The sequence below is a fragment of the Lactuca sativa genome, chromosome 6, assembly GCF_002870075.4.
Source record: "Lactuca sativa cultivar Salinas chromosome 6, Lsat_Salinas_v11, whole genome shotgun sequence".
Classification (NCBI taxonomy): Eukaryota; Viridiplantae; Streptophyta; class Magnoliopsida; order Asterales; family Asteraceae; genus Lactuca; species Lactuca sativa.
In genome coordinates, this window is record NC_056628.2 from 172,890,940 (window position 1) to 172,911,113 (window position 20,174).

Here is a 20,174-nt window from a genome sequence, read left to right on the forward strand (position 1 = left end):
ACCAGACTCGTCGAGTCCCCTTGGCGGACTCGCCGAGTCGGTCACTTACTCCTTGACCCGGATCCCGCTTGGACTCGCCGTGTTCCTCCTTGGACTCGCCGAGTCTCCCCTTAAAGTTAGGGTTTTCTTTCCTTTCTTGGCCTTCCAAACTTTGGGTGTTACAGTATGCTTGAAAGATCCGGATGGCTTCCATGCGTGCTACCGGAGCATACATTTCATCGTACTCAATGCCTTCCAGTTGACTATACCCTTTGTTAACAAGCCTTGCTTTGTTTCTGATGACTGCGCCTGATTCATCTAGCTTGTTCTTGAAAATCCATCTTGTACCCACAATCGTATGACCTTGTTCGAGGGGAAGAAGTTGCCACACTTTCTTTCTTTCAAATTCTTCTAGTTCTTCTTGCATTGTAGCTATCCAGTCCGGTTCAAGCAGTGCTTCTTTGATCGTTCTGGGTTCTACCGAGGGCATAAATGTTGCATAGTGGCAGTGATCAGATAAGTCCTTGGAAGACCGAGTCTGGATACCTGCGGATGGGTTGCTAATAATTTGACCCGGAGGGTGGTCTTTCGTCCATACATGAATACGTGGCAGCAGATGATCAGCAGCTGCGGTAGAAGGGATATCTTGGATGTCAGAGAAATCTGCGGTTGGAGATGGCAGTTCCCCTTGGATTTAAGAACATCCTGTTGAATCATCTTGATCTATTGGAGCATAATTTTCTTGAGTAATCGAGAGAGGTTGAGGTTCCCCCTGGACCGCGGACGCGAGTTCCTCTGGAACTTTAGAAGGTTCCCCCTGGACTGCAGATAGGAGAGTGACAATCCGTGGATCGGTTCTAGTGTCAATATTCTCTATGAATTCATCATCCAAATCCGAAGATTCGTTTCATGGTAATGCTTCTCTGCGGGCAGGAATTTGAGCAACATCAAGTACTGGAACTTCAATGGTTGCGACTAGGTCCGGAGTAGAGCTTTCCCTTTCAACCGGAGAGGTGGAAGTATTAAGAGATACTACTTCAGATGGAGATGGTCCAGATACATCAGCATGTTGTTGTTGAGCTGCGGGTGACACTAGAACTTCGGATAGTTTCGCCGTTTCAACAGGATCAAAAAGATCGTCATAATTGACTTCAACTAGATTTAATGGTCCTGAAGAGGCAGGAATGTCACATTCCATGATTGCGGTGGTTTCGGTGGACGAAGGGGCATTGCGGATGTGAGAATCATCAAATTTCACAACAAAGCTTTCAACGATCAGCCTTGTACGTCTGATGAGCACACGATATGCAACCTTGTTAGTGGAATAACCAAGGAAGATACCTTCATTAGACTTTGGTGCAAACTTGTTGAGTTGGTCTCTGTTGTTGATCACGAAGCATCTACATCCAAAAATATGAAAGAAGCAAACATTTGGTTTGTGGTTGTTGAGACCCTCATATGGTGTTTTATTGAGGCGTTTTCACATGATACTTCGGTTTTGAACAAAGCATGCGGTTGCTACTGCTTCAGCCCCTAAGTAGAGAGGAAGTTGGGTGAAGTTAAGCATGGACCTGGCTGCTTCTACTAGTGTTTGGTTCCTTCTTTCTACTACACCATTTGGTTGCGGTGTATAGGGTGCTGAGAAGTTGTGAGAGATGCCTTTGGAAACCAGGAAACTATTGAGAAGATGATTAGTGAACTTGGTTGCATTATCACTGCGGATGCGTCTAACTAGAAGCTTGACCTGAAGTTCGATTTCTTTGATGAAGTTGATGAAGATTTGCGGTGTCTCTGATTTGAGTCTAAGAAAGAAGACCCATGTGAAGCGTTTATAGTCATCAACAATAACTAGTATATACTTTTTGTGGTGGAGACTAGCTATGGTTGAGGGACCGCAGAGAATAATGTGTAACAGTTTCAATGGTTCAGAAATAGAAGAGTCCATTATCAGAGGGTGACTTGCTTTTGATTGTTTGCCGCATTCACAAGTTGAACAGAGAGTGTCATTGCTGAACTTGAGAATAGGGAGACCACAGACTAGTTCTCTAGTGACCAGGTTGTTGATGTACCGGAAGTTGAGATGAGCTAGCTTGCGGTGCCATAGCCAGCTGACTTCGGATACAGCTTTGGACAGTAAGCACAGTTGTGGTTTTCCAATGATTAGAGACAAGTCCAAAGGGTACATGGTGCCTTCGGATCGAGATTTGATCAGACATGAGCTCCTATCACTTGTCATTACGTAACAAAACTGGTCATCGAATTCAACACGATGTCTTGCTTTACATAGTTGGCCAACACTTATGAGATTGTGTTTAAGGCTTTCTACATAAGAAACCTTCTGAATGGAAAAATTCCCCGTAGTGAGCACACCGTTACCTCGGATGACATCATTTGCATTGTTGCCAAACGTGACATTTCCACCATTGCATATAGGCCTGAAATCCCGAAGGTACTCTATCCTTCCGGTCATGTGCAAGGACCAGGCACTGTCAATTAACCATTCTTCTTCTTGTTCCTCCTTGCACAAAGACTGAGAATTACACGGTTAGTTTAGGCATCCAAACAAGTTTGGAGCCAAGGACAATTGATGTATTTCTGAATGATGCATAGTCCAAGGTTACATGGACAGGTCTCTTGTCAACTTTAAGAACTAGTCCTGGGTGGTTGTTCAGATTTGGATTGTTGTGAGTTTTGGAACGAATATGAGGTTTCTGACTTTGATTTGATTTGACATGAGATAAAACCTTTTGACAAGTATGCTGACATTTACAAAGACAGAATTTGTCATTGAATCTGACATTTTGCTTGGTCAGCGGTCTATAGAGTGAATTGGACTTTGTACTGGTCCGAGGTGGGTAACTTCTGACATACATGTTGTCTGGTTTCTGAAAAGTTTGTTTTGAACGAGGTTTAGCACCTGTATATCTTTGAGTCCCTTTAGGTAGATTTGGTAAGATACTCTTCCATTTGATGAAAGTTTGATGTGATTTTAAAAGTGTTGGAGTGGGTAAAATTCCTTTCCAATTAGGGTCATTTGAGGAATAGACCTGAAAAACGTAGTTTCTTACAAGTTTGACAAATTTTTGGGTTGTGTCAGAAGTAGTAGGAATGACTTTTGAAACTGGACTTCCTTTTTTGCTTGTTTCCATGAAGAAAGAGTTTTTTGAAATGTAGTTTGTGAAAAAAAAATTATGCACTCTTAGATTTTGGAATTCTCACATGTTTCTTATTTTTTGAAAGACTTTGTTTGTTTGTGCCTCGAGATCTAATTTCTTCTTTGAAAGCCTTTTTTGCCAAAGATTTTGGTGAACCGCAGTCATTGTTATTCAACTACGGTTTCCTGGAATTTTTCGAATGTTTTTAAAAATGTGGGCTTGAATCATCAGAACTTGAGGATTCTACAATTTGAGAGCATTGACCTACTTCAAAATTTTCTATAGGTAACTCATGAAATATTGGCTGAAGAGTTGTGGTTCCTTGAACTGATGGTAGAGATGACTTCACTACCGCAGAGTAGGTTTTAGATGGAACTTCGGTGGGACACTTCTGGGACATTTGACTACAATGTGAGACATTGTGGTTTGAGGACAAAGGTGGAAAGTCCTTTGAGACTTCGGGGCCTTCAACAACAATCTCTTCATCAATTATGGATAAAGTTTGAGAAATTGAATGGGTGGTGCCGCTGATAGGAATTTGATCATATGTGTGACCAGAAGCCTCAGGCACAATTTCCTCAATGACACAATTATTGCTTAAATTGTGTAGTCTACCGAAGTGAGTTTTGATATCTTTGGGAAAAGTCTTGTCATTGACAAGAAAATGAATTCTCTATCAGGAGGGACATACAATCTATCTTTGTTGAACCAGGGTGAGGAATCCATTACGGTTGGATATCCATTAGACCAACCCCACTTATATGTATTGTCCACGGTTCCATTGTTTACCAAATCTTCAGTAGCCTCACTTTCATTAAACAATTTTTCAATTAAGAGATTTAAGCATACAATTTCTCTCTGAGCTAAATCTCTCTGGTTCAAAGCTATCTCTAATTGGGTTTCACTTAACATTCTAGCATCTTTCTCTAACTCTAGATCCTTTTCTAACATAGCCATCTTAAGTCTCTTGTTATCCAGTCGTCCTCTCACATGGAACATCTCTTGGGACACAATGTTCTTCTCATCTAAGGCTTTGTTATAGTCTGTAAGGACGGCAGCACAAGTGTCATTAAGATCATCTATGTAGGGTTGACAGTCATGCATACTATAATTTAAAGTTTGGATCATGAGTTTTACCTGTTCGACGATGCTTAGAGTCCCATCCTTTGTCATGTAGCAATAGTTTTTGTTCAACATTTTTGACCCATCATCATCCGCAGTGGCCAGCATGCAGATTTTCCCTTTTCCTTTAACGCTGTTGATGGTCTCTTCGTCGTCTCCAGATGACCAAACTGGATGGTCTCTTTTGATATGGGCCACATATGCCCTTGCCTTTTCGTTTTCTTCCAGCTCTTGAGCCATTCTAAGGTAGAATGCTCTATCTTTGACTACATTGGCCTTACAATCTTTTGCAAAGTGATTTTCTTTATTGCATTTGTGACAAATCACAACATCAGTCTTGTCTTCTGATTGAGTACTAGAGTCAGTGTTCTGAGGAGACCGCGATACCTCCTTTGGTTGATTGTTCTGAGAGCCTTTAGGATATCAAGAATGATTGTTCTGAGAACCGAAGTTACGGTTGAATGGAGTTTTGTTGAACTGTTGATTCTTGCAGAATGAAGGAGGTGGTATACGGTTGAACTGTTGACTAACCAGAGCAATAGCCTTCTGAAAATCTTCTTCATCATCATACTCAGAATCCGCTTCGTATGACTGCGGTGGAGTGTCATACGATGAAGAGTAGGGTGATTGCAGTGGGGCTTGTGCTATGAGAGCAAGCGGTCCTCCGAAGTCAGCACAGTCTTTGAGTATAGTGGATTCTTGTGCTTGAAGCTCTCCATAGAGCTTGTAGAGTGACAAAGAGTGAATCTTCATGTCGCCTTGAACTATCATCTTAGCCGTAGTCCAATGTCTTCCTAAACCATTAAGAAACTAGAGATTGGTTTCATGGTTACTGTGGATGGTACCCGCATTGGATAACTTAGTGACTATCAGGTTGAACCTCTTGAAGGAGTCTTCCAAACTTTCACCAGTATGAGCTTTAAAGTTGTTGAAGTCATTGAGTGTTGTAGTGAGCTTCTTGTCTTGTGCTTGTTCTGAGCCATCGTACAGGTTCTTGAGTACATCCCAGATCTCTTTAGCTGACTTGCAGTTTATAATAATATCAAAGTTGTCAGGAGCAACGCCACAGGAAATTTCATAGAAAGCAACAACATCATTTTCCATTTTATCGAGATCATCCTTGGTGGGACGGCTCATGGCTGGTTGACCGCCTCCTAGCCTGGTTGCAGCGCTGTCAGTTTGGACTGGTGTAAGAACTGGAACGTGTGGTCCTTCTTCCACGGATCGCCATACATCTCTTCCCGGTATTCTTAAGTACCTCTCAATTCTTTGTGACCAGTGATGATATTCATTTTCTACTAGTATTGGAGCTCGGTTAGAACCACCAACACTGTTGGAGACATTTAGAGATAAAGATTGTGCCATTTGAGATTTTTTTTGTTTTGTTTTTTTTTTTTTTCATTTTTTTTTTAAAAATGTGCTTTAGTGGTATAGAAGTCCTTATGAAAAATCAGAGTTCCGATATTCAAAAAGCAACCACTTTGGCTCTGATACCAATTGTTGAGAGAAAAACTTGGAGACACACTTGAAGAAACGTTAGAACAAGTATATTGTGGAATATTTAATCTCAAAGGATCTAAAGGCTCAACAATAATATAGTTAGATAGTTAGATAGTTAGTTGCGGAAAGTAAAGAAATATAAATGACAGCAATTGTTATATCAAGAATACACTATAACTTGATTCGTAACAAGGAATGCATTCACTCCGAGTTAATAAGGAAGATCAAACTTAGTAATTAAGTCTTAAAGACTTGCTCCGGAGAATGGTTATAGTCTGATATGTTTCAGTAACAATTTAGAGTAAGAAGAGTAGAAAGAGAGAGAATTGAAGAAGATAACTTGGAGAAATATATTCAGAATAATTCACAAGTCATCAGTGATCGAGTGATAAGAGTTGTGGTTGTAGTAAGAATTTCAAGAGTAAGAAGTTGTATTTAATACAGCAGAATGTGTCTCTATTTACAGAGTCTCATAACTAAACTACAACTCTATAAGCAGCCGTGCAAGGCATACTGGATAATAGAGTGTATTACATAAAGATAAGTAAAGTAATCTAGATAAGTAGACTATGGTGGAAAAAGTCTAATTGCGGTTGCTGATGAAGAACTGACTCTGGGTGCTGAATTGGCTGCGGGTGCTGAATTGGCTGCGGGTGCTGAACCGTTGCGGTAGGGAGATTGTTGCGGTAGCTGAGTTCAAGAGGGTCACTTTTATGTTTCAACATAATCGATTATGCACACTGCTACGTCTTTCTCACGAACCTACCATGGTAAACCCTGATTCAATCTCAACTGGTCAACTGTTCTCCATGTTCTACAACATGTGGTATACTGAAACCCTAACCACCGTGATGAAGTTCAAGAAATCATGTCTTCCTCCACAATGGAATGGCCTCTTTACTCTCCTGTTCAAAGGTCTCTCAGAGTGAAGCGCTGGATCAGATGGGGTGAGCATGTCGTTTATGACCATGCTTTATGGGTTGTACAATAGGGTACGTCTTGACTTTGGTTCGGTCATATGGCAACAACTTGTTCAAAGCTTATCCTCCTCTTTTCGCCATTCTGAAGTTTCATGTGGCAGATTCTGGGCTATTGTCACAAAATGGACGATGGATCGTTTTCATGTCCCAATCATGGCGGACTCGCTTCTCCCCTCCATCACAACATTCCACACAACGAAGATTATCGTCACTGATCCGTCCAAGTAGTTGTTTATTGGATCGATTCCGGCATCGATGTATGCCTGTCTACCTAAGGCAAGTAATGTCATACAAGAGTACAAGAAGCTTCCATCTTCGAGCCCAATGGAACTCACACAATAAGGAAGTAGATAAGCCGTCAAACAGGGGAAAGAAACAAGAAAACAAGAAAAAAGAAAGGGCTATCAAAGGAGCTAAGGGGCAAACTCCAAGGAAGCGAAAGTCTGAGAAGGCAGCACCTTCCCAGCCCAAACAGAAGAAGACCAAGAAGCCTGCTCGGAAGCTTATCCTTCAGTCATCGAGCGACTCTGACTCTGAGTATCTCCTACTAGACATAAACAACCCACTCCTAGCGTATTTGAGAGCGAAAGCTCTGATGAGGAGGTTTTGGTTCGTGGTGATACCCCACCTTGCTCGCCTACACCAGAGGTACCAGTTCGCTCAAACGCACCTTCTCCTCCACCTGTTTCCATTCATATTTCCTTACTCCCCACTTTCCCAGTTATCACATGACAACCCACTTCTACAATTCCACTTCCTCCTCCTATTTTTCGACTGCTACAACCACTGAAGTTCAGACCAACGTATATGATACGGGGGTTCGATCTTCAGTCCCTGAAACATCCAAACCGCTATCTCGCACACCTTTAACCGAAACCAATACTGTCCTTGGTGGTGAAGACATGAATTTTGATTCTTTTTACTACAGCCCCTACCAGGTTCAAAGTGATGAAGATAATGATGCTCTCGTTACCAAAAAGCACATGAAGGAGCTGAATGACAAAATCGACAATCTCATGGCCTCTTCCTCCTCTCACCATCCCTACTCTGAAGCTGCTATTCAGAGCATGGTTGACATGTTTCTCAAAGCTCATGAAGCATCAATTTCTAAAGCCACATATGCAATTGCAGCCTCAACCAAAGTCTACACAAAAGCGACCGAAGAAGTCGATAAACTAGTTCACAACGCTAACATTTTTCTTCACTCTTTACAAGGAGCAGCTGAGTTGAATGCTTCTAAAGTGAACATCACCATTGCCAAACTTGAAGAATCCTTTGTTGCTGAGAAGCAACACTTTGCCTCTCTTCACCAGAACATTCAAAAGGATAATGTTGCCTTTCTGTCTTTTCTCAACAAGCGTCTCACAAAGCTCCAAGTTGACTTGGCCATGGAAAGCTCGATCATGGATGAACTCACTCTCAAGACTACTCAACTAAAAACCAAAAATCTCCAAATCTCTCAGGCAAAATAAGAGGTAGATCACCTTCGCTCTGAAAGGGCTATCGTCAAGAGTCGTGTCTCAGATGTACACGCCATTTTATCGAGCATTCTGGAGGCTCACGATCCTATCTTGACCATATCAGTTAGACGCCATCTTGCTGAAAAATTTCGTCCTGCACTTGGGATGTTGATTCGCATCTAAGGTGTTTTAGAGACTATGGTACCTCCGAAACAATGGGGAGAAGGACTAACATCTTTATCTCAACCTCCTCCTAAGTCTCAACCTCCTACTACCCAGCCGGAACAAAAGAAGACTGAACATGCTTTGGGTTCGGGCATTAAGGATAAAGGCAAGGGTACTATGGATGATAGTGATGAGGAAGAGGAGACAATAGCTGATGCTCTGAAGCGAAAGGCAAGGGAAAGGGAACATGATCTCAATGCCAAGATTGTAAAGGAAGCTTAAGAGAATGAAAGAAGATTAAAGGAGGCTCATGATCTCCTAGAAAGCAAGAAAACCCTCTTTACCCTCTGGGACTCTGGAGAAGCTTATCAAAGAAGCCATCGAATCCCCTAGCACTCATTGGCTTGAGCCGGTAGTGTCTTTGGATTGTGTAAATACAAGGGACTCTCAGTTCGATATGCCAATCCCCGGAAGGCGTTTGTTTTTCACTACTTTCTTCATATCACTAAAGTACCTCATCCAGACCCGAAGGTTGATCGTGAGCTAATCGACTACTATTTGGAGTTCGCTCAACCTCAATATCTTACTTAGAGTGCTCAGAAAATTATCACAGATCGGGTCCTTAAGCCTCACGTAGCAAGGAAATTCATTAATGTCAAATTCAAGGTTACCAAAGGTTTGGCCAAGTCTGAGCATACCTTCTCCCTTGCTGATCTACCTAATCTTAATCCACATGATTGGATTGTTCTGCACAACATTCTTCTCTCCGACCCAGTTGAGTATGAGCCAATCATTGATCATCTAAAAAGAATGTTAGTCTGCTACATTCTGGAGGTAGCCAAGATGGATCAAGAGATCGCTTCAGTTCTCATAAAGAATCCTACCATTTTGCCTGTTGGTTCTACAAGCGATGTCAACAAGATGAAAACGGGAAAGATTGACCCGAAGTTGAACTCGGTGATGTCACCAAGAATGAAGGTAAGAAATGCATGTTCGCTCTAACTGATAAACATCTCTTTACTACTTCGTGCTTAGAGTATGTCCTGGGAGTCAGTCACAGATGTAAGCAAAACAGTGAAAGCGATAAGAAGTACTTCACAGATATGATAAGATGGTATATCGACTTTTGTCAAGTTCTTCTTGCTGTAATTCCAAGCTTATTCAAGGTAGTGAAGCGAGCAACTGTCAATCAACCGAAGTAATGGTCTCGCCCCAATTGACACAAAGGGGGAAATTGTTGGGTCAATGATAAGTTGCGTCTTTGGGCTCGGTTCCAGTTAGCCCAGTTTTGTAATCGGTTTGGGCCTGTCCAACCGTGTTTTGTTTTATTCTAAGGTTTTAGTATTTAAGGTGCATGCATGCATCCTTAGTAATCACGACTTTTATTATTATTCATCATAGTATTGTAAACCCTCGTTCGCCTCTACAGTGGAAGTTCTTAATAGATTAACCTCGCCAACTACATTTGAATCATTCAGTATTATCTTGATTCCATCTTGTGTTCATTCTTTTTATTATACTTGTTTGTTCTTCATTGATTACGCTGTAAAATATCTAAACAATCTTAGAGTTTTTATCTTATCACAGCCGATGCGGAGACACGTTTGATGACGAAGAGGAATGGGGGAACCAATGGGGACCAAAGCGGGGGAATCGTTTTTGTCAAAGAGGAGAGGGTGAAATTACTAAAGTACCCCTCTCCGCGGAGATTTCATTGTTCCGCGGAGGTCCGCAGAGTGCCTCAAGGGAATGTATGTCTATACCAGAAAATGTCCATTTTCATGTCTAAAATTTGAAAATACCCCGTATTTTTTTTATTATAGCCGGTATTTTCCCTAATAAATTCTTACATATGTCATCGATGGGAAGTAAGAAAAAGTAAAAGGATATTTAATTTTTCGATTAGAAAAAATAAGAGAATATTTGATTTCTCTTTAGATAATAAAACAATTTTATTTATAACAAAGTTTCATTACATCATTCCCCATATAAATAGATTATTGTGTACCAAAAAGAATTTCGGTCTTTTATTCGACATTCAATTAACATGAAAATTAGTCTCTAACATATTTTTCACTTGAAAATTTATCAAAATAAGAGATAGAAACACATTAATGTTTGTAGCGCCATATGGACACCATCTAGATCCCTCAAGATCCTACATATATTAAAGCTTGAGACGAGATAATATGTTGTTGAAAAACAATTTCAAACCTAGATTAGTGAAGAATCTCGGTGACAAGATGTACCAAAACTTCTAATTTATGTGTTAGGTGGCACTTTGAGACATCATATCATAGTCATAGGGTCGGCTCAACGAGTTTGGGGGCTCTAAACGAAATAAAATTTTGGGGCCCTTTGACATTTACTATATGTAATGTTATAAACCCTCATCCTTTATCCAGACTTGAAACCGACAATGATAAACTAAAAAGTTTACAAATAGTGCAATTAAATTTTTTCTTTATATATATGTTTTTTTGTGACTATATTTGATCAAATAAAGTTAATTATTCTAGCCTTTTTAGATGCAAATTCTTTAATGAAATTTTCATAATCAATTTCTTTTACTAACTATTCTTCAATTGAAAAAATAGCTAATCCGTTTAATCTTTCTTGTGACATTATAGATCTTAAATGATTTTGTAATAGTTTTAATTTAGAAAAACTTTTTTCTACAGAGGCAACAGTTACAAGAATAATTAACATAATCCTATAGACAACATATGCATTTGGAAAAGAACTAAACTTTTTAATGTAATTAAGTATAATAATAATTGTATCGCATTCTAAATGTATAATATGTTTTAGAAGTTTTAGTTCATGAAATAAATCTAAACCATCAATATCTAAGCTATCATCATGTTTTAAAGCTTTTTCAGGATTTAAACAATGTTTTTTTAAAGTATTTTCATCAAATAATTTTAGTTTTTCTACACTAAATAGAAAACCAAAAATATTTTTGAATTCTTTAAATTGCTCAAATCTACTTTTAAGTAATGTAATGGTTTTATCTACTATATACATAAAAATTAATCAGTTTTAAATAGCTAAATAGGAGTTTTAATAGTTTTATTAGCAACATTTTCATCATATCGTCTATTTGTTTCAATGATATGCTTAAACGAAATTCAGGTTTTACGTTCATTTCTAAAGTCAATTTTTTTGCATAATCTAAAGCCTTTTCGAATCCGTATTTTCTATATTCTTCAAAGAAACACAAAAGTTCATTTAGTTGATGTATAACATCATCGATACACATATCATTTTATTGAAAGCTTTTACTAACAGTGTTAATAGCAAACAAAACATCATACCAAATTATCATTCCTAATAAAAATTCATTGTTTTCAAGTTCATATGTAGCTAAGCATTTAGCCCCACTTTTAATTTTTGGATCTCCACAATTTTTGGATAATTGTAAAAGTGTTTTTCTTAATTGTGGTGCTTGAAATCTAATTGTTTTTGCACTTTCTACCCTACTTTTCCAACGAGTTTGTGATAATGATTTAAGTATTAGGTTTGATATATTATCTTGTAATATTTTCCACCTCTGAGTTGATGAAGCAAATATCGAATATATATGTTGTATAACTCCAAAAAATTCACTAGTTTTATCACACGAATTAGCCATATCACAAATTCTTAAATTTAAACTATGACAACCACAAAGAGTGTAGAATGCTCTAGGGTTAATATCTAACAATCGTTTCTATACACTTTGATGTTTACCTTTCATATTCGAACCATTGTCGTAACATTATTTATATCTACTCCTATATTTTTAATTTCATCAACTATAGTATCATATAAGTCTTTACCCGTTGTATTAGCTACTACTAAAAATCCAATAAAGTACTCCTTAACTTTTATTGGAGTTGCTGAAAGATCTAAACATCGTATAATAATTGACATTTGTTCCTTATGAATTGTATCCGGAGTACAATCAAGTATTATTGAAAAGTATTCAGCCTCTTTTCTGTTTTTAATAATTTTAGTTTTAACTTCTTCTCCTAATAAACTAATAAGTTCATTTTGCATATTATGTCCAAGATAATGATGATGATTTTCTTTGTCATTAATTCTTCTAATATGTTCTTGCATAATAAGATCAAATTCAGGAATCATTTCAAATATAGTTAAAAAATTACCATTATTGTCTTCATAAATTTTTTCATTTGTTCCATGAAATGAAAAATTATTTTTTACTAAAGTTTTTACTACAACAATGCTTCTTATTAACACATTTTGCAATGTTCTTTTTCTTTATTTAATTGTTCTTGGATTTGCTTGTAAATTGTTTTATTATTTGCTAATCTAGTTTGTAAGTCAATCCATGACCTTATATTAACAATGTGTCTGTTACTTTGTTCGTATTTTTTTAGTATACTAGAAATATTATTCCAATCATTGTTACCTTTATGTGCAAATGAACATGTAGATATATTCACATTAAATAATTTACAACAAAAACAAAAAACTTTATCTACATCCATGGAATAAACCAACCATGTTTGTTCATATTTTTCTCCATTTGGTATTTTTTGCATATACAGAAATGTACTATAGCTTCTTAAATGTTGATCTTTTGGAAATTTAAAATCATAAATTTTAATAGGACGTTTTTCTACAATTAAATCTATTAAATTAGTACTAATATTATTCCATCTACTTGGATCATATATGTTTAAAGGCGTGTTATTATTTTCATTATTAGTTTTTTCGTTATCAAATTCAATATTAGTTTGTTTCTTATCATTTTCACTATTAGTTTGTTCGTTATCAATTTCAATATTAGTTTGTTTATTATCATTTTCACTATTAGTTTGTTTGTTATCAATTTTAATATTACTTTGTTCAATATTATTATCAACATTAGCTTATTCTGGTTCATTATCAACATTAGTTTGTTCTTGTTCATTATCAACATTTTTGTTTGTAGTTAAATATTTAAAAATGACCATTTTTGTTTATCTATAAAAGCTTTTTTCTTGTACTTTTTGTTTCCTTTTTGAAGCACCTGATTCATATTTTCTCTTTGACATGTTTATTAATTATTTGATTAATAATAACTATAAGTATAGAATATATGAATTAGGATTATACCCTCCCTAAGATAATGGAAAGCTAAAAAACAATGGAATTTGCCAATCTGGAATCTGTGAACAATGAAAGCATCCAATCTGAAATAAAAAATCAGAAAATTGAAAAGAGTAACAAATTTGATCATTCATACCATTTGGAAAAAGCCAAAAACAATTAAAACACAAATTACATAACTTAATAATTAAACATTGTTTTTAATTAGAAGACATTATATAACTAGATGTCAAACACTAATCTCATTAAAAACAAAACCAAATTATGAGGCCAAACCACATAATTTAAATCAAATATCAGATGTTTGATAAAAAAAAGTTGTTCTATTATTCTGTACTACGGGTATATTCCATCAAAATTCAATTTTGTAGTATTGATGAAGACTCTTCAAGATATTGAAGTTTAGGGCCAATCAACCAAAGCAAGATCCAAAAAGCATCAACCTTTTTGAGTAATGATTCACCAAACAAACCAAATTGAAGCAGTGGGACAAAACTTATTAGCTAGGTGACAATTACTCCATTAATCAGCAATATAGATTGAGATTTTTAGAACACTAGTTTGAGTGGTTTCAGCTAATCATTGTCTATTAACATTTAACCCCATTACCCCAAATCCCCAATTACATAATCCGATAATCAGACAATAGGAAAATCAAAACTCAAAAGGGAAAATACAAGCGCATTACCGTTTCAAATTCAATGACAACAGAATAGTTGATTTTGATTTTAGAGTTTTAAGCGATGGACAAACCGATAGGTGAGAACAGCAGCCAGCAGGTCAACCGTCAAGAGTAATTCAAGTCATTCAATCGACAGTCTGTGGAACAATGGAAAAATCGATTGGAGAAGAAGGCCTAGAATCGAGTCCAAGAATGGAGAAAACAAGGGAAGTTTAATTGTCGTTTCATTGTCACAGTGTGATTGTAGTCGACTAGTCGTAGACATGATTTTTTTTGAGAAATGGGGAGTATCGCATGGATTGTGAATAGATGAAGAGAAACTAGACATAAAATTAAATGGGGCCCTTTACAATTTGGGGTCTTAAATCCTACCTTTACAAACTGAAGCTTAAGGTCGGCCTTGCATAGTTATGAATGTCTGATGTGTTGGCTTTATTTAACCTATTTATATAATTTCTTGAGCTCAAACAACCTTAAGTTTTAAAGATATTAACTTCGAAAAACATTGTCTACATTTTCAAACTATTTCTTATATTTTAAAGATATTAACTTCATGATTTTCAAACTTGTTCAATATTTTATAAGAGAAAAATATTAGTAACAAAGAGTAGAGATTCATGTCTATGTCATTAAAGATGGAAACGAATTCGAAGATGAAATTTCTACAGATATTTATAAAGATATGTATTGTGATATTCAAACATATTATTCAAGAAAACAAAAGATAATGATTTTCAATGGCCATAACTCAAAGTAATGAGAAATCATGTAAATGACATCGCCTTAAATAAAAAGAGACCACCTCAAAAAGGATCAATATTCAAATAGTTTTTTTTCGAAAGAGAACATTCAAATATTTGTACTTCAAAAGTATTGAACTTTCTATTTAATTCGAAATACGCAGTACATTTTTAAAATTCAAGATGATTTTCGTTCATATTCTAATGTTTTTGGAAAAAAGATTATTATGTGAGATATATTGGGTTTAGGTCATTTTTCTTTATTTAATTTTTTGTTTTGTGATCATTTGGTCGTTTAACTCTTTTTAAGATTTAAAAGGTCATCAAACTTTTTGTTTTGTACTCATTTAGTCATTTAACTTTTGGTTTGTTCACATGTAGTCAACTAACTTTTAAAATTGTGCCCATTTAGTCACTAAACTTTTATATTTTATAAAAGTTTAGTGACTAAATGGGCACAATTTTAAAAGGTAGGTGACTAAATGAGCGCACGTCTAAAAGTTAAATGAACAAAACAAATGTTAAGGGACTAAATGAGCATAAAGTCAAAAGTTTGAGAACATTTTAAAACTAAAAAATAATTAAGTGACCAAACGAACACAAACAAAAATTAAGTGACCAAAAACGACTTAAACCTTATTTTTTATTATGGTTAACAAGGTTAAACCTCTTATATATTTGCGTAAAATCATTTTTACATAAAATGAAAATTACAAATCATTTAAAAAAACATTTAATCGTATATTCTAAAAGCATATGCAATATTTCCTTGTGAGATGCGCTTTTGAAGTCAAACTAAAGTTGTAATTTATCATATCATTTCAAGATATTATACTCTTTCATAATTTACATAATAGTGTTATACAAGTGTATTTATTTATTAATATGTTGACGAATATTGCAAGCGATATCTTGGAATTTGTTCATGTATCTATAAGTTACGTCATATTAACATATACTTTAGGTAGTTAAACGTTTTAACTTTTAACCATTAAATTAGGCACAAATTTTGTTAGCATTTCTTTAATATATAATACTTGTTTATTTAGTTCTCATTTTAATATATCTCTTATATGTTAAAGGGTATAAATGTATTTTGGGTAAAAGATTTCCCTATATAGAGGGAACATGAGTGCATGGAAACATTTGCGTGAAAATGAAATCAAGGAAAGGGAAGTGGCCAACAAGGGCCTCTCTAATCATGTCTCTTGTTGTAGTCATTGTTTCTCTATGCTTCTCATTACCAACCACTTCACAACCTCTCGTATATCCCATCCATGGCAAGTCACCACCATCACGGACTCCAAAATCTTCACCACCATCATCCATTTACGACAATGATGTCCCATTTCTACCTCTTTCACCTCCATTAATACTACCTATTCTTCCTACGGTCCCGCCCTTAATACTACCTATTTTTCCGTCTTCACCTCCTAAGACACAGAAACCCAAACCTCCCCCTAAAAAAAAGGAATCAAAACCTCCTCCTAAGAAAAAAGAACCAAAACCTCCTCCTAAGAAAAAGCAACCAAAACCTCCTTCCAAACCTCCTCCAAAGAAAAAGGAACCAAAACCTCCTCTTAAGAAAAAAGAACCAAAACCTCCTCCTAAGAAAAAGGAGCCAAAATCTCCTCCTAAGAAAAAAGAACCCAAAACCCCTCCTAAGAAAAAAGAATCCAAAGTTCCTCCCAAACCTCCCCCAAAGAAAAAGGATCCTAAACTTCCTCCTAAGAAAAAGGAACCCAAACCTCCTCCTAAGAAAGATAAGGAACCTAAACCTCCTCCTAAGAAAGATAAGGAACCTAAACCTCCTAAGAAGGAGAAAGAACCCAAGCCTCCGAAGGAAAAGGTTCCTAAGCCTCCTAAAAAGGAGAAGGATCCCAAACCTCCTAAGTCACCTTCACCTCCTAAGTCAGCCCTACCCATTCCAATACCCGACCCAATAACTAAACCTCCGGCTCTTCCAATCCCTGATCCAATACCAGATCTACCTAAACCACCAGCTCTTCCAATACCCGATCTACCTAAACCACCGATTCTTCCAATACCTGATCCACCTAAACCACCAGATCTTCCAACACCAGATCCACCTAAACCACCAGATCTTCCAATACCCGATCTACCTAAACTTCCAATACCTGATCTACCAAAACCACCAGGTCTTCCAATACCTGATCCACCTAAACCACCAGATCTTCCAACACCAGAACCACCTAAACCGCCAGATCTTCCAATACCTGATCTACCTAAACTTCCAATACCTGATCTACCTAAACCACCAGATCTTCCAACACCTGATACACCTAAACCACCGGATGCTCCAGCACCCGATGCGCCCAAACCACCGGATGCTCCAGCACCCGATGCACCTAATGCTCCACCACCTGATGCACCTAGCACACCAGATGCTCCACCACCCGATGCACCCAGCCCACCAAATGCTCCACCATCGGATGCACCGAGCCCACCGGATGCACCACCACCCGATGCACCCAGCCCACCCAATGCTCCACCACCCGATGCACCCAGCCCACCGGATGCTCCACCATCCGATTCACCCACCCCACCCGATGCTCCACCACCTGATGCACCCAGCCCACCCGATGCACCCAGCCCACCAGATGCTCCAACACCCGATTCACCTAAACCACCAGATCTTCCAAAACCTGATTTACCTAAACTTCCGATACCTGATCTACCTAAACTACCAATACGTGATCCGACACCCGATCCACCTAAACCACCAGATCTTCCGGCACCTGATCCACCTAAACCACCTGATCTACCAAAACTTCCAATACCTGATATACCTAAACCACCAGATCTTCCAATACCGGATCTACCTAATCCAATACCTAAACCACCACCATCCATTCATGGGAAGCAACCAAAACAGCCTCCAAAGACTTCTTCTATACCACTACCACCTTCCTTTATTCATGACGGTGTTATTCCATTACTACCTCCCATACCTCCATTAATAGCACCTATTTTGCCACCTTTGCCTCCATTACTACCACCCGTGCTTCCATTACTACCACCTTTGCCTCCATTACTACCACCCCTTAAATCACCTTCACCTCCATCACTACCGCCTCTTTCATTACCTAAATTAGTAGTTGACCCATGATCACAATCCATTCATGGAAAGTCACAACCATCGCCTCCAAAGTCTCCTCTACCACACCATATATCCATGTATAATACCCATCACTACCTCCTAAGTCAACACCACCAACACTATGTGGTGGAAAGTATACACTAGGTGGTGAGACTCTTTGTAATTAAGTCATGATTATTGTCTTCACCTATGGACTAAGAGGTTCTACGTGTATAAACACCCAACTCCTCTTTTTTCTATTAATACAATCAAACTCAATTCCCATATAAGCATATACACATGGATATATAAATACACGTATTATGAAATTATCTTTTATAAATTTTAAATTTGAAGCACATGTCTCATAAGATTATAGGTAACTAAGATAATACTTGTAACTAAGCATGTGTTCCTTTTTTCACTTGATATTTATATTTATTTTATATTTCATTATGGTTACATTTTTCATTTAACTAGGATTTTTCCCGTTGCACATTGCGACAACGTCAACCCATATGTAAGTTGAGTTTTAATGGTTCTATTAATAAAAGTTAGGTATCATTGCAATTGTTGGTAGATACATATACAATGTTGGTACCACTGACTAATTCTAATATATATTGTTGATGAAATTGTATTATATATGACAAATTTCAAAGTACGAAATTTACATAAAATTACGCACCAAAACATAAAAAACTTGAATTTTTAATGATACATACATAAAGTTAAGTAAATATTTTTTAAAGTTAATGAACGGAAGGTCAAATAATAAGAAACATATTTATTGTGACCAAATTTATACGTATGAAGCGTACATAAAAATAAGCACAAAAACGTAAAAAATTACATCAAAACATAGACAAAGTCAAATTTATACCAACAAATACATAAAAAATCAAGTGTTCTTACTTCAATTAACGAACGATAAATATAAAGTTACCTTAAAAGATGGACCACCTCAAATTTATAAAAATAAGCATATAAACTTTTTTTAGGTTAACAAAAGAATGTTATTAAGAAAATTTAAATTGTATATACTATCGGGATAAGCATAAAAATTTACAAAATAAAGGATGTGAAAGTGATATTTTAAAAGATCAAAGTCTAGGGTTAAAGTGGCATTTTAAAGAATAGGTAAATGTAAAATAATATTTTACAAAGTATTTTTAAAATAAAAGGTCAAAGTAGAATTTAAAAGGTATTGCCATTTAAAATATCATTAATCAAAGTAGATTTAAAAAAAACAACAGGTTGGAAAGTCTCATTCTTAAAAGTAGAGTGATTGTAACTCCCAAGGAAAATATCAACCAAGATTACAAATAAATATTGATATAGTTTTGAAAGTTTGTATCGATCATATACACTTCAAGTATAAAGAACAAAAGCAAACTAATATAAAAAAATAAAGAACTGAAAGTAAAGAACACAAGGAATTCTCCAAATTGTCTTTCACCAAGAAAGAGTTTGTTTTCACCAAGAAAACAAGGTTATCATGACAAGGATGGTCAGCAAGACATGTACATTAGGGTTTAACCCTAATGCTAAATATGTACTAATCTATACAAGTATATCCCTTTATTATAGGGATTGTATATAATATCTATTAAGAACCGATCTTTATAATAAAAATATTAGATCTGCCATCTATTCTATATTTATCTATATCATTATCTAATGTATAAAAAGATTACATAGAATAATTATATTCACGCTGACGCTAATAGACTTGATACGTTGATGCTGATAGTGATCTAGACACTGATGTTGACAGATAGCATGTAGAGTATTTGACTCATCAAATCATAAGGTATGACCTTACAATCTCCCCTATCTGATGATGTCAAAACCAATCTTCAACGAATGCTTCAGCTTGTGCCCCCACCCCTTGAGAGTAAGATTAAAATTTTAAGTTCTTCGTCTATAACGAATGCTCCCCCTGAGAAGATGAATGACTTCCCATTTTTGATTGCCAAGCAGTTGAGGCAGCATTTATGAATCGCAACAGATGGACGAAAAGATGATAAGCTAAGACTGTTGATGTCGAGCTTGACTCCCCCTTAGATTTTGATTTTCTTTAGATCAATAACATTTAGTAGTCTCTTCAGCTTTAGCGAGATTCTCCCCCTTTTTGACATCAACATCAAAAATGGGTTTGGAGGAAGCGAAGAGAGTATCAAAACTACAG

General features: G+C 36.5%; 1 protein-coding gene across 1 annotated transcript; it reads left to right on the forward strand.

Annotated features, from left to right (window-relative positions):
- Window positions 1–16,039: 16,039 nt before the first annotated feature.
- On the forward strand, window positions 16,040–18,013 carry LOC111901961 (protein PELPK1). Its single transcript, XM_023897831.3, has one exon. The coding sequence runs from the start codon at window positions 16,040–16,042 to the stop codon at window positions 18,011–18,013; it is 1,974 nt and encodes a 657-aa protein (XP_023753599.2).
- Window positions 18,014–20,174: the final 2,161 nt, after the last annotated feature.

Excerpts from the sequence above, each read along its gene's own strand:
- LOC111901961 (XM_023897831.3), top strand. The coding sequence starts at position 16,040 with ATGAAATCAAGGAAAGGGAAGTGGCCAACAAGGGCCTCTCTAATCATG.